The sequence below is a fragment of the Mus pahari genome, chromosome 1 (assembly GCF_900095145.1).
Source record: "Mus pahari chromosome 1, PAHARI_EIJ_v1.1, whole genome shotgun sequence".
NCBI lineage: Eukaryota > Metazoa > Chordata > Mammalia > Rodentia > Muridae > Mus > Mus pahari.
The window spans coordinates 157290446-157306125 of NC_034590.1; the positions used below are offsets into that span (position 1 = coordinate 157290446).

At 42.4% G+C, this 15680-nt stretch overlaps 1 protein-coding gene across 1 annotated transcript in view; it reads right to left on the reverse strand.

Moving 5' to 3' along the window:
• Armh3 (armadillo like helical domain containing 3) overlaps positions 1 to 15680 on the reverse strand; it is a 186721-nt gene that overhangs the window by 129439 nt on the left and 41602 nt on the right. The window contains exons 10-15 of the mRNA XM_021198223.2: positions 15159 to 15202; positions 13180 to 13240; positions 10085 to 10131; positions 9289 to 9364; positions 7302 to 7395; positions 2537 to 2638 (exon numbers count right to left, since the gene is read on the reverse strand). Coding sequence (XP_021053882.1) covers positions 2537 to 2638; positions 7302 to 7395; positions 9289 to 9364; positions 10085 to 10131; positions 13180 to 13240; positions 15159 to 15202 — 424 coding nt within the window. The remainder of the gene's footprint in view (positions 1 to 2536; positions 2639 to 7301; positions 7396 to 9288; positions 9365 to 10084; positions 10132 to 13179; positions 13241 to 15158; positions 15203 to 15680) is intronic.

Genomic DNA, 15680 nt, shown 5'->3' on the forward strand with positions numbered 1-15680 from the left:
AGAGGAGAGAAGAGAAGAGAAGAGAAGAGAAGAGAAGAGAAGAGAAGAGAAGAGAAGAGAAGAGAAGAGAAGAGAAGAGAAGAGAAAAACCCACTCATGCTTAGGCCTACCCACAGGCTCGTGTTAAATCTAGCCTTTGTCAGAGAAGCTTCTCATCTCAACAGCCCATGGTATGGTAGCCTGAATGAAAATGGGCCCCATAGGCCCACAAGACATAGCACTAATAGGAGGTGTAGCCTTATTGGAGTGGGTGTGGCCTAGTTGGAGTGGGCGTGGTCTTGGGACAAAGTGTGTCACTAGGAGTGGGCTTTGAGGTTTCAAATGGTCAAGCCAGGCCCATTATCTCTCCCTCCCTGCTGCCTGCAGATCCAGATTAGAAGTCCTATTCCAGTACTATGTCTGCCTACATGCTGTCATGATTCCTGCCACAATGATATATGGACTAAATATCTGAACTGTAAGCCAGCCCCAATTAAATGTTCTTTATAAGAACAGTGTGAACATTGCCATGGTCACACTGCCTCTTTACAGCAATAGAAACCTAATGATGACACCATGGTTAATGCAGAAGCCTATAACTGACAAAAGTGTCAAAAATAAGCAATGGTAGAGTACTCTAAACAGTACAGCTATATCACCCACTCCAAGGCTCAGGAAACATCAGAGAAGAAGGAACAGAAAAATAAATGTAAGATCCAGAAGATAAGGAGACATGCAGCAAAAGGGTATCTCCTGCATGTGACATACAATTACATTCATGAGCTCACTATAGTTGTGGTTATAGCACAAGATCTACACAAGACTGGACATCAACATGTCATCATGGATATGGAAGGCCCCATCCTTCCCTCCAGAACTACTGTCAACTAACAGCTGTTGGGATTGCTCATGCTCTAGAAAATAACTTCCCATCCTCACTTGAGCAAGACACTTGAAATTACACTGGGGGCAAGGGAGGCATTACAGATCACCTGAGTTCCATTCCCAGCACCCACCAGTCAGCTTGCAACTGTCTGTAACCCCAGTTCGAGGAGCTCCAACACCCTCTTTTGACCTCCACAGGCTCCTGCACAACAGCACAAGATGTGCTTAGTGCACAAACATTATCTAAGGGGGCGTGAGCATGCACATACACACACACACACACACACACACACACACACACAGATAAAATCAAGCAAAAAAAAAATTCACACATAAAATCAAATAGACAAAAGGAAGACATGACGCTGGGCGGTGGTGAGCACGCCTTTAATCCCAGCACTCGGGAGGCAGAGGCAGGCGGATTTCTGAGTTTGAGGCCAGCCTGGTCTACAAAGTGAGTTCCAGGACAGCCAGGGCTACACAGAGAAACCCTGTCTCGAAATAAACCAAAAAATAAATAAATAAAAATAAAAGGAAGACATGAACTGCATGGGGGGGGGGTGGAGGTATGCAGAGACAACTCAGCAATTGAAAGCACTGGCTACTCTTCCAGAGGGTCTGACTGCAGTTTCTGGCACCCTTATGGTGGCTTATAACCATCTATAACTGTAGTGCCATGGGATCTGACGCCCTCTTCTGGTGTGCACACATGGAGACAAAACACTCCTATCCATAAAAACAAATGTTTAAAAAAAAAAAAAAAAAAGCAACATTGGGACTTGTTGAGAAGAGGCCTTCAGTGGGAGGAGAAAGATCAAAGATCAAGGCCAGACATGCTTCTGCATGCTTTAATCCCAGACAACTGAGGCAGAAGCAGGTAGATTTTATGAGTTCAAGGCCAGACCTGTCTACCCAATGAGTGTCAGGCCACACAGGGCTATAGAGTGAGTCCCTGACTCAAAATTCAAATACAAACAAAGAAAATTTAAAACTAACTAGAAAACTACTCAAATTGATTATATAAATGTATGAAACTGTCAATTTTGTAAAAAGAAAAAGAAAGAGAAAGACTTGAGGGGTAACTGAAGAAACTTAAATATGGGCTGAATTGCATATGCTATTAGAGAGCCATTGTTGATTTTTTTCTAGATATAATGACATTTTAGATATCTAGAAAAATATTTTCAATTTTGAAAGATGCACACCAAAGTCCTTAAATGTGAAGTATAGGGTTGTTTGTGATTTCCTTTAAAAGAACACAGCCAAAACAACAATAAAATTAAAAAAACAAAATTAGAGGCAAACCAAATACGGCAGTGGGATGCAGGCGAGACTCTTGGAGCTTGGCTCAGAAGGGAATTCCTCATGCCTGTTAATCTCACACACCCAACTTCTCACACAGAAGAGCCTGCATCCACTTACCCCAACTTGCTAAGAAGACTTAGTAATTTCTGTGGGGATCAACTTTTTTCCTTTTTTTTAAGCACTCTCCTCTAACTCCAGGTTTTCCCACCACCACCTAGTTATCACCCAGAAGTGAGAAATCACTGTTTTCTAGAAACCTGGTCCATCACCTGCACAGGAGGTGCCAAAGATTCATATGTCAAAGCCCCAATATGGCCACTGCTCTTTAATGTGAGCCACCTGCCACACCTCCCAAGGCATGTCTTACCTTTCGTGTCCTGCATGACAATTGAGCTATACTTTAAGAAGGTTATCAGTAGATTGCTGGTCTGTACATCTGCATCCAGTGAGAGTTCCACAGAACTTATAACTGGAATAGAACAAATAAAACACTTAGCCCATAACATATTCCACCTAACACTTCTACCCACATAGCCAATTTGCCAGCAGGCAAGAAAAAGACTAAATAAGCTTTCCCCACAACAGAAGGAGGACCAGACCAAGTGCCTTTCCATAAGACTTTTAGCTACTCTTACTAGGCCTCTGGAGGCCCTCTACCCCACACTCCCCCAAAGCCTGTCAATTTTCTTCTTCACCCAGTACAGAGAGTTGTTCTCCTAATGCCCTAGAAAAGGATGTTGAGTTCATTCTGGCCCCAAGTAATCAACAATTCAAGGTTCAAGGTCCTCTTAGAGAGCCTGTCTTTTTTTTTTTTTTTTTTTTTTTTTGCTTTGCTTTGCTTTGCTTTTTCGAGACAGGGTTTCTCTGTGTAGCCCTGGCTGTCCTGGAACTCACTCTGTAGACCAGGCTGGCCTCGAACTCAGAAATCCTCCTGCCTCTGCCTCCCAAGTGCTGGGATTAAAGGTGTGCGCCACCACCGCCCGGCCCGAGTCTATCATTTCTAACTAAAGGAAAAAGTTATCCTGAAATGAATGAGCTTGACTTTGATGGCTCTCTCACTTCAAATAAAGAGTTCTTCCAAATAATGAGAAATCTTGAGACCAAGTTTGAAGTAGCCAAGAGGCAAGGAGCAGAGGCTGAGGAAGAACTAGGTCAAACTCTGCCGCTTCAGATCGACCTCTAGGGAGGGAACATAAAATGCAGCATCAGAGAGAAAATAGGTGGACATCACTGACTAGCTCCCCAGATTTGGAATTTTACATGTCCAGACTCTGTTTGCAAAAAAAGATCCTTTTGCTTACTCTCCCACCCTCTCTGAGTCACAGCCCTAAAGGAGAACGGGAAGTCAGACCAGAATTGACCCAAGCACAACAGTTTTAACTTAGCACTCACAAGATTCAAAGACTTTAAATTAGAATTAGTCAGCTTGTTAAGTGTTTTAAATGTCTAAGACAGAATACATATACAAAAAGAGCCTCAAGATGGGACAGGGATGTTTGAAAACCTATAGCTTTCTGCTATATTTTAAACTATAATAAACACACTGCTAGGTTTGGGGTATTAGTCATAATATATATTCATAACCATTATGGATCCCTCTGGAGTTATTACAATGCAATGCAGAGGATATTTATTAACAATGGGAAGCACTGTACATTATGGTTCCACAATACACAGCAAAAAAACCTATGAAAAGAAATTAGCATGTCTAATCCTTGGCTCTTTCCCATAATTTGGCTGCAAAGAACAAATACAAGATAAATTTATTTTTGTATTGAAATATTAAAATATTTCCTAGACAGACTAAACTATAGAGTGAGACCCTGTCTCAAAAACAAACAAACCCAAAAGGTTTTAATTCGTGTTAGAGTTCAATAGCACAGGGTATCATCTCAAACCACAGCCATTTTGAACTCAGAACCCATAATCATTCCTTTGTTATCTAACTAGTAAGTGGAAGTTTTACCCTACTCACACACAGTGATAACTAGAAAACTCTCTTACATAATATAGTAGAAATATAGAACTATATATATTTTTAGTTTACCAGAAAGTCCTCTCATGCCAAGGCGGAGTTGTCAAATGTCAAGTCTGAGCTGCGAACAAATGTTACAGCTAACTGCTGGCTTTTAAAAATAATAGTGCCAGTGACATACCTTTAAATATAACTGGGCTACAGAGCAGCAGTATAATTAAAAACCAAAAATTGAAAATAAGGCTATAATACGTAGGACCCCTACAGAAAGTAATTTAGGGGAGAATAAAAAAAGGACAAATAAAATAAAGACAGAATCAAATCCCTCACAAATTTAAATCTCCTTCCTAAGCAAGCTTCATTCCTTAATCGTTGGCTTCATAATTCTTCCCAGTAGCTTTTATCAAGAGAGACAGTCATTTGAAAGTGGGCTGATCTTCCCACTAGAACACTAAAGGCTCAGTGGTTGTAGGTAAGCACAAATCCTGCCATTGCATAATCAAGTGTGTGGGTGAAGTGTTCACAATCAACAGTTTGAAAGGCAGTGCTCTGAAAGCATCCAAACCCCAACATCACATGAAACTGAGATATATATACATACACTCACACTCACAATCACACATATATGGCTTTGGATATCCATGGTAACTAGGCAAGCTTCATCCTTAAAGAAGAAGTACTGTGTTTCCATTGGCTTATCCTGTGACCTGAATAAGCAGATGGGTAGGCAATCCTCACTACACTTCTTCTCATTAAGATAGTTTGGAATTTGGCTTTCAATTCTAAACAGATCCAATTTGCTGTCATAGATCTGGATATCAATGACACCTCCGTGCTGTATTTCTCTGCTGTGTGTACTGTCTCAAAATGCAAATGTATGAGTACCACGTAAAAATGTAGGGGCTAGGGCTGGAGAGATGGCTCAGCGGTTAAGAAGACTGACTGTTCTTCCAGAGGTCCTGAGTTCAATTCCCAGCAACCACATGGTGGCTCACAACCATCTGTAATAGGATCTGATGCCCTCTTCTGGTGTGTCTGAAGAGAGATGCAGTGTACTCATACATAAAATAAAAATAACTCTTTAAAAATAAAACACTAAAGCATTATTAGTGTTGTTGCTGAGCTCGTGTGTTGACATGCATAAGAAGGTGAGGGCACATCTCTCTTTCTACCTCTATGTCGATAGCTAGGGATCTAGTTCAGGTTCTCAGGCTGGTAGAGCAAGCACTTTCCTCACTGAACCATCCTGCCTATGCCAAAATGAGTTCAACATTTCCTGCCTATGCCAAAATGAGTTCAACATTTGAAGAATAACATCAAGTACTAATGTATTTATTTTTAATTGTTTCAGACAGGGTCTGATAAAGCCCAGGTTGGTCTCAAACTCACTAAATAGCTGAAGATGATCCTCCTGCCTCCACATCCAGCACCATGCTGACTTTTATAAGGTGCTGGCAATCAAGCCCTCTGCCGTTGAGCTACAGCTGCCGCCATCTATATAATCAAATAGTGTATCTGCCCTGAGCCAGATAGATAACCCAGGAGACCTTGCAGGACAGGGTTAGTCAGTGGTGCAGTCACTTTCCGCTCTTTCAGAATTCGAAGACTACCTAAGGAGGACACACCAAGCTTATACTGTTTCTTGGGTTGTGTTTGTTTTGGGTATTTAAACAAGAACTCTCTATGTACACCTGGCTGCACTGGCACACAGTATATAGACCAGGCTGGCTTCAAACACACAGATTTCTACCTGCCTCTGCCTCCCAAGAGCTAGGATTAAAGGTGTGTCACTGCCACAACCCTGGCCACTAATTTTTTGAGATGTTTCATGCAGCTAAGCCTGGCCTTGAACTGATCCTCCTGCCTATAGCCCCTCCAGCTGTGATTACAGGTATATACTACCACACATAGCTTTAAATAGCTCCTTCCTTTTTTTCTTTTAAGATTTAGTTTTGGTCAGGTGGCAGTAGTGCACGCACCCAAGTCTTCAGGGCTGGAGTGTTACATCTCTAGTACGTACGAGTTGAGAGCTGCCTGACATGGGTGATGGGAACTGAACACCACTCCTCTGTAACAGATATGCTCTTAGCCACTAAGCCATCTCTACAACCCCACATGTTTCTTACACACAGAAGAAATACTCCATTCAACTATCTTTCCAAATTTTTCTCTGGAACTTCAGAGCCTAAAGCATATCATCACATACTCCCCCTCCCCCCCCTTTTTTTTTTGAGGGGAGATGCATTGGTGACAAGTTTTTCTCCTTTTTTAATTAATTAATTAATTAACATCCCAAATACTGCCCCTCCATCTTCCCCTCAGAGTCCCTCACCCATCCATATACCTCTGAGAAGGTGGGGCCCCTCTGGGTATCCCCCAACCCTGGTGCATCAAGTCTCTGTAGGATTAGGCATATCCTCCCCCACTGAGACCAGTCAAGGCAGCCCTCTGCTACAGACAGGGGTGCGGGGGGGGGGGGGGGAGCTTGGTCCAGTCCAGGTATGATGCTCTTCGGTTGGAGACAGTATTCTTTGCCACCTGGGCTGGTCTGAAATCCCTGTGCTGAAGCGATCCTTCCATCCCAGACCCCAGGAGTACTGGGCATGTGACACAGCCCAGCTCAAACAAATTCTTCCTTTCCTTTTTCCTTTTCTTTCTATTTCCCAGCTTTTTTCTCCTCCCTCTTGGGAATTAAACCTAGGGTTCATGCATGGTGAGCAAGCACTCTATCACTAAATTATACCCACTTCCCTTCTTAAATTTTAAGTTGACCAGGTAAGCCAAGCTGGCCTTGAACTTATAATCCTTCTATTTCAGCCTTCAAGTAGCTGGCTTCGTTACAGATGTGTAGCAACACTAATTACCCACTTACACAAATTAAAAGAACAATTAAAATAATTAATAAATGTATTCTTTGCTCAACACAGCTGTGCTTAACACTGAGCGATCTATAATCAGCCAGGCAGTGGTGTCAAATGCCTTTAATCCCAGCGCCTAGGAAGCAGAGGCAGGCAGATCTCTGATTTTGAAGCCAGCCTGGTCTATAGAGTGAGTTCCAGAACGGCCAGGGCTACACAGAGAAACCCTGTCTCGAAAAACCAAAAAAAAACAAAAACAAAAACAAAACAAAACACAATAATAAAAGTGGTGGCCTCACCGTCAGAGGAGGGCGGTGTAGTCCCAAGCGGTGTGACTGGGGTTGTAGGAGTAGGGCTGGCAGGAGCTGTCACCAACCCCATTTCTGGATGGCTCTGAAAGAGGACACAGGTAGGTAAGAAAACATAAAGTCTACTTCTCGGGAAGTCTCCTCTACCAAAGATGGTTTTCCACAATCAAAATGAGACTGGCAGCTCACTGCAGACCTGTATCTAGTACTCCTGAATACCTGATTACTAGTCGTGCCTGCTGAGCTAACACGGAGCACTGTGAGTTAATTTTCATTATGAAATTTGGGTTCCATTACAGATTTTTCTGTTGAGCCATATAAATTAAAAAAACAAATTATTCAGAAATATGGACTCCTTTCACAACCACAGAATTGACAAGCAGACATAAGTAGACCAAGGGAACACTAGGGACCATAAAAGTGCTGTTCTGATTCCAGCCTTGCTGTTCCACAGAAACAACAAAACAAAACAAAATAAAAAACAAAACAAAAACCCAAGAGCATGTGAGCCAGCAAGGTGGCTGCAAGGGGAAAGGTACTGGTTGCCAAGCTCATGACCTGAATTTGGTCCCCATGACCCATATGACAGAATAGAATCAACTCACAAAAGTTATGCAGGAGTGTGTAAAGTGTCAAGGCAGAGGCAAAGAAAGTCATCTAGTGTAGACAACACAGATGGCCACTGTGTCCTTGGTTTTTCTGGCCACCTCAACTGAGAGAAGAAAACTTATAAGCAGCCCTTTCACTTTCCAATATCTCTGCCAGTCCCTCATCCTTCTCACGTCTTCTAAAGTCATTTATGGAATTTGACAGACGAAAAACTTGGCAAGAATAGTAGATAAACTTTCTGACATTATCTTATAAAACTAGTAAGGGTCCAAAGCATACCCCAAAACAGCATATTGTTTTCAAAGCATAGCTTTACTTTTTGGTTAAAATTCTACTAGTAGATTAAAAGAAATATACACACCAGGCATGGTGGCATATGCTTTTAATCCCAGAGTTCAGGGGGCAGAAACAGGTAGATCTCTTAGTTCAAGAACAGACAGTCAGGCATACACCATGAAATCCAGTCTTACCGAAAAAAAAAGGGGGGGGGTGAATATGAAGAAAGAAACTTACATATTTTAAACAGTGTACCATTTAAGATAAAAACACTTCTGTCTTTTAAGATAGCTTCCATGGGCTACAGTCCTGGCTTGATTTAGTCCCTTCCTGTTCCAATTACTGAGGATACCCCTTAGGCCTATGAGCAAGTATCTTATGTCTTCTTAGTTTCAATGTGTATACACTATTTTGCCTGTTAACAGCTAACACACCTGGTTAGAAAGCTTTTTGACTTTTGTTCTCTGGAAACTGGTAAGATAATGCATAAGTGACTTGGCCTATATTATCCCCAGCTCTAATTCCTTAAAGACTTAGAAAAAAGACAGAATAACAGAAAACTCCAAAAACTACATAGAGCAAATAATCTCAGCAGCCCCTGATGGTAAAATGCAGCAATCTCAACTCTTTCAAAGGGACAACCAGCAGATCAGTGTAGCCACTAACTGCATGCACCAGATGAACACATTCACTTGAGGACAGCACAAAGCAAAGGCAACTGAAACAACTCTGTTACTACCACTGCTTAACGCAAAGCACAGTTTAGACACACACAGCCAGATGGGCTTTTTAATGGAATGAACCTGTGTGAAACTCAAGGGGAGGGCTGAGGATACTGCTCAGAGAAAGTGTTTGCCTAATATGTACAAGGTCCTGGATTTGATCCCACAACATCACAAAAACTAAAGATAAATAGATAAAATTAAATTTGAAGGAGAAAGGGGTGGGGGATGGTGTCTCACTTTGTACCGCTGGCTGTCCTGAAACTCAGACCAGACTGTCCTGAAACTCAGAGATCCACCTGCCTCTCTCTCCCAAATGTTAGTATCAAGGGTGCAGGCCACCACACCCAGCCAGGATTGGGGTCACCAACCTGAGCTAAAACTGTGATGAAGTTTCGATTTAAATGGACAGCTTCATAGAGTGCCAGAAGAATGGCCTCATTGGTTCTAAAGAAAAAGAGAACAAATCAGTTCCTTTTTAACGAGTAGATGACATGGAACACATTATAACCATCAAGAGCTCCTCATTGCCGATCCCTCCATTCACCCTTCAGACTTATGCAAATGAACATAGGTTGAGAACCTGAAACCCTAGGACCAGTTCTTCCCACCCCTGCTGAACTAAACCTGTAAGAGGTGGATACCCAGCCCTCAGTCACTTCATTCCAGAGACAAAGCTAGTAATGGTGACCTGAACACTCAGGAGGCAGAAGCAGAACTGCTACAAGTTTGAAGCCAGGAAGATCCATACAGAGAGCTCCAGAGCAGCCAGGATTACACATAGCAAGATCATGTCTCAAAACCTCTTTTTTAAGATACGGTTTCATGCTGCCCAGACTGGCCTCAAGCTCACTACATAGCAGAGGATGTTTGCAAACTTCTGCTCCTCCCACCTCCACCTCAGGAGTACTGGGATACCAGGCATATGCCAATCACACTCGGTTTATTTAATGTGGGTGATCAAGCAGAGGGCTTCATGCATGCTAAGCAAACATTCTACCAGACCTAGCCTCTAAAGCAAAGATCTTTAAGAACCCACTGTTGCTTAAAACTCAAGAAACACTTCTCAAATCATAAAAACTTTTAATCCACAAAATGTTGCCAAAAGGTTGTGTTTTCCACTCTCATATTCAGCAAGAGAACCCACACTAAAGTCCAAGGACTTACTGTACTGAGAGTTTCTCATGGGCGTCTGCTATGAACATGCTGCCCACCTGTGGAGGAAAAGAGGAACAGCAGGTTTATGCACGAGGACAGGCCAGGAGCTCAGTTCCTAAGGACTGAACCCATGAAAACACAATGTTTCTGCTAACAAAGAGCAAGGAACTCTGGACCATCAGTCATACCTTATGACGGTAAAACACTGTAAAAGACTTACAAGTAATAAGTGTAAAAATGAGACTCCTGCTGAATCATCTAGCCTTTCAAAGTCTGTAACAGTGTCAAGGTAGCTGTCAACCTAAACACTCGAATTGCTGTGTGTCTCCTAGAAGCTGTTTATTGCAGTCAGAAACTAACTCACGAAGAATTTCAAGCTTGTCCTGAAACCTACAACTATAATCCAAAACTCAGATGTTCAAGATCAGTCTGGGCTACATATGGAGTGGGAGCCAACCTGAGCAACAGGATCAAAACTTGTCTCAAATGGAAATTAAAGAAAATAATTATTTAAATTTCAGAGAAAGTAGGCTGATACCAACTATGGAAAACCATTTTCCTTTCAGATCACAGAATTGTAACTTACACACCACCAGGGAAAGCAAATAAATAACTGACACAAGCTACCTGCCTCTAATACACATGATTTCAGAAGTCAGGTGTGCTCAAAGTGCCTACAAACTAAGCACTAAGAGTAGGATCAGGAGCTCAAGGTCACCCTCAGCTATATAACAAGCTCAAGGCCAGCCTGGATTTCACGAGGTGAGGCCTAAAAAATTGAAAATGTCTGAGAACAGCATGATTATATCTAACTCACATAATTAAGCATTAATATAAAGTTCCCACTTCCATAGCCTATGAGACCCCTTGGTGATTTACATCTTAAGAGTCAAAGCATTTATAAGATTCTTTTGAAATCAGGCGCATTTAAGAAAGGGGAAGGATGCATAGGCACCAGGGGAGACTGCCCGGGGGAGGAAGAGTTGTTTTGTGCAGTAAACTCAAAAACTGTCTAAACTGCCCCCCCCCCAAACGGGTTCCAAATTTGCCTACACTTTAGGACCCACTAGGTTTATTTATCTCCCCCTCTTTTTTCTCCTTTTTATACTTTTAATTTTTTAAAATCTTTTTTAAGATTGATTTTACTGCCAGGTAGTAGTGGCTGGCATACACCTTTAATCCCAGCACTCAGGAAACAGAGGCAGGCAGATCTCTGTGAGTTCAAGGGCAGCCTGGTCTACAGAGTGAATTCCAGGACAGCCAGGGATACAGTAATTTAAAACCCTGTCACAAAAATTTAAACATATATTTGTTTTATTTTATTTTGTGTGTGGGGGTTATTTACCTGTGTGTTTGTGTGTGTGCCACATGTGTGAGAGCCCCTGGAAATAGAGTAATGGACAGTTAACCGACAGCTGGGAACTGGACCTGGGTCCTCCCCACGAGCAGCCAGTGCTCGAACTGCTGAGCCATCTCTGCAGCTCTCCTTTTGTACTTTTGAGACAGGGACTCAGGATGTCCTTTGCCTCTGCCTCTCAGCTGCTGGCATTACAGGTATTTGTCCCATTCTAGATTTCTGTTTCAAAGATCAACCTCATTGGCTGGGGATACAGCGCTGATGGTTCAGTGCCTGCCTAGCATTCCCGAAGCTCAGGTTCAGTCCTCAACACCACATGAACAGAGCATGGTAGTGATGTGCCTCATTCAGCTACCAGGGAGCAGCACTAGGAAGGACTCATAGCCACACACTCCTGTGTTCCAGTCAATGGATCCAACTTGTTCTCCAAGCAGGCCTCTGCCTCCCAAGTGCTGGGATTAAAGGCATGCACCACCACTGCCCGGCACTGCAATGTTGACCATGCGCTCAAGGTGGTCTTGAATATGTAGACTTAGGTAAGCCTCATCTCATCAAGCAGCCCAGACAGCAAGACAATTCTTTTTTTTTTTTTTTAAATATTTATCTATTATCACATCTAAGTATACTGTAGCTGTCTTCAGATGCACCAGAAGAGGAGAAGAGGGCATCAGATCTCATTACTGATGGTTGTGAGCTACCATGTGGTTGCTGGGAATTGAACTCAGGTCCTCTGGAAGAGCAGTCAGTGCTCTTAACCACTGAGCCATCTCTCCAGTCCCAAGGCAATTCTTTTATTGGTGGTGGGCTTTGGGTTTGGGTTTTTTATTTTAGTTTGAGAAAAAGAGTCTCTCTACTTAGCTTTGATGGCCTAGAGCTCAATATATTCACCAGGCTGGCCTCGCATTCATAGAGATCTGCCTGCCTCAGCCAAAGTCTATGTTAATGTGTACCATGCCTTTCTTTCTTTCCTTCTTTCTTCCTTCCTTCCTTTCTTTGGTTTATTTGTTTTGGGTTGTTGTTGTTGTTGTTGTTGTTGTCGTTGTTTTGAAACTGGGTCTCATCGTGTAGCCCTGGCTATCCTGGACCTCACAGAGATCCTCCCAGCTCTGCCTCCCTGCTTCTTTCTTTCTGAAACCAGATTTTTTTATGAAACCTAGGCTATTCTCCTACTTTTCTGCCTCAGTCTTCCCAATGATGGGATTAAGCAGCCACTAAGTCCAGTTGTACTTTTTCTTTACTAATTCATCAGGGAGAAAAAAAAATCAGTCCCAGAAAAATCAAAGCTGCCCTTTTCCCTACTTAACCTGGCTTTGGAACTTACTAAAAATGCTGTGGTTCTGGGAGGGTATGGCAGCCCATAACTGTAACCTCAGCGTTTGAAGGTTCAGGGCAGGACTGTCAGGAGTTCCAAGTCAGTCAGAATCTCAATCTGTAACTAAAGTTATTATTCTTTTAATGATTTGTTTATTCATATTTTATGTACATTGGTGTTTTGTCTGCATATATGTTTGGACGATGGTGTCAGATCTGCTGGCGTTACAGATAGTTGTGAGCTGCCATATGGATGCTGGGTATTGAACTCAGGTCTTCAGGAAGAGCATCCATGCAGTTCCAAGTAAAACCTAATCTGTTCTCTCCTCCTTACACCATTACCTCAAACGTACCTGAACTCCTGAGCCCAGATTTGCCCACCCCTGAAGTCTTCCTGTGCTTCTCAGCAGGAGGGAAAACCACAAGCAGAACTTACCATGTTCGTTAAGGCAGAGAAAAACCCACTCTCATGTTCTTCTTCCTTGTCTTTATATTGCCTAAAAAGAAACTAAATTCAACTGGAGAATTCTTTATCACATTATCTATTCGACCCTGACATTCTAGGGAACCAGGGCAGAGTACTCTTAGAACGTCTGACTGCAGAAATCTGAAGCATGATGACGCTCTAGCACGGCAGTTCCCCCGCAAGTGAGAGGAACCCATCTGCTCTTGAGGTACTGTGTACCAAAAAGCCTGGCTACTTTGGGAGAGACTTAGAAAGCAAGCTGCACAAGTGTGAAATGCTCTAGCATATGGCTGATCCAGTTATTGCCCAAACAGATGATTACTTGAAAAGTATGGCAGTGAAAATTCTTTCAGGCTGTGACAGTGAAAACCTTGTTTGTGTTTGAAGAAGGAAGAAAGTTGAATGGCTAAGACATCTGAGGAGATGGGGCATACTTAAAGTTTTAAAACCCAAGTGTATGTGAGGAATATGCAGAGAAGCAAGAAAGATCCTGCAGGCCTTAGTGGGACTTCAATATTTCTGGTTTCCTCCATGGAACCCCAGATCTATGGGGTTCATCCCTATCTATGGGATGAAAACCAAGCATCAATTTATGAGACCCTGAGACTAAACACGGATTCTGGGAAGTTGAGTCACTAATGAAGAAGAAACATTTGGTTCAGGATTGTAGTTCGGTAATAGAGGTTGTCCTTCACTTGCATAAGGGCCTGGGTCCAACTCTCAGAGAAGAGAAGAAGGGAATAAGGAAAGATTTGCACATCTGTCAAATGACACTAAACTCAATGCACCTTCTCTTTTTATTCTTTTAAAAATTTTAGCCGGGTGTGGTGGCACACGCCTTTAATCCCAGCATTTGGGAGGCAGAGGCAGGCGGATTTCTGAGTTCGAGGCCAGCCTGGTCTACAAAGTGAGATCCAGGACAGCCAGGGCTACACAGAGAAACCCTGTCTTGAAAAAACCAATAAATAAATAAATAAATAAATAAATAAATAAATAAATAATAAAAATTTTAGCCAGGGGGCTAGAGAGATAGCTCATCAGTTAAGAGCACTGGTTGTTCTTCCTGAGGACCTGAGTTCAATATCCAGCACCCATATGGCAGCTCAAAACCATCTGTAACTCTGGCAGATCTGACACCATCACACAAACATACATGCAGATAAAACACCAATGCACATAAAATATAAATAAATAAACCATTAAAAGAATAATAATTTTAGCTGGGCAGTAGTGGTACATGCCTTTAATCCCTGAATTTACAAGGTAAAGGCAGGAGGATCTCTGGGTTCAAGGCCAACCTGGTCTACAGAGTGAGTTCCAGGACAGCCAGGGCTACACAGCAAAACCCTGTCTCAGAAAAAAAACCCTGTCTCAGAAAACTAAAAACAAACAAAGAATTTTAAAGTGATAATGGCATTTCGACAATACGCTGGGTAAAAGGAAAAAGCCTGCTTTGTGTCTATAAGACTAGTGAAATGTTCTTTTTTGTTTCTTTGTTTGTTTTTTTTGTTTTTTGTTTTTCGAGGCAGGGTTTCTCTGTACAGCCCTGGCTGTCCTGGAACTCACTTTGTAGACCAGGCTAGCCTCGAACTCAGAAATCCACCTGCCTCTGCCTCCCAAGTGCTGGGATTAAAGGCGTGTGCCACCACGCCCGGCTGTGAAATGTTCTATAACAAAATACCAAAGACTAGAAAAGAATGTGCCTAACTGCTAAACTACAGGCAGAGACTAACTTGAGACTAACTTGACGGGTGCTTTTCCCTGGTGTTAGCAAAAAGCCCCTCGGACACATGAAGCTGAACTAGAGCAATGCATCTGCATGCAGCTATATCTTTAACTATTCCTTTAGGATAGGTTAGGAAGTTTTACCTAAGAATTCTAACAAACCTCTTCCTGACTCACCCCGTTCAACTGAACATTGGCTTTTTTCCCTCTGGAAAAGCACTTACCTGTTGTACTCAGATAAAGCCTGAGTGATCACAAGCCCCAATCCCTGGAAGAAAAAAATACAACACTCTGAAATAAGCAAGGAGCCTTACGGTGTTGGTCGCATTGCTATAGCTCCGCCAGGGAAAACATTAAAGCCCTACAGTCTGTACCCACAATGTTCTGACTGAGATCTGACATGAAGGACAGAAATTCTTAGTAGAATTTTGTTTGCTTGTTTTGTCAAAGCAACAAAACTCCTAAATCAAGGGAGTTAGGGGACATCCTCTTTGGAAAGATTGTTTATCTAATTATTTTGCTTCATGTTCCCATAAACCATTTAAAATTGAATAACAAGACAAAACAAGTCAGTGTAAGTCACTGAGGTTCACAGGCATCATTTTCACTTCTGAAAAGGCAAGTAAATGAGAAGACTCAAACAAAGAGACCTCACAGATTGAAAAAAGCCACAGCAAAAGTCAGGCGTGGTGGTGCACGCCTTTAATTCCAGCACTCGGGAAGCAGAGGCAGGCGAATTTCTGAGT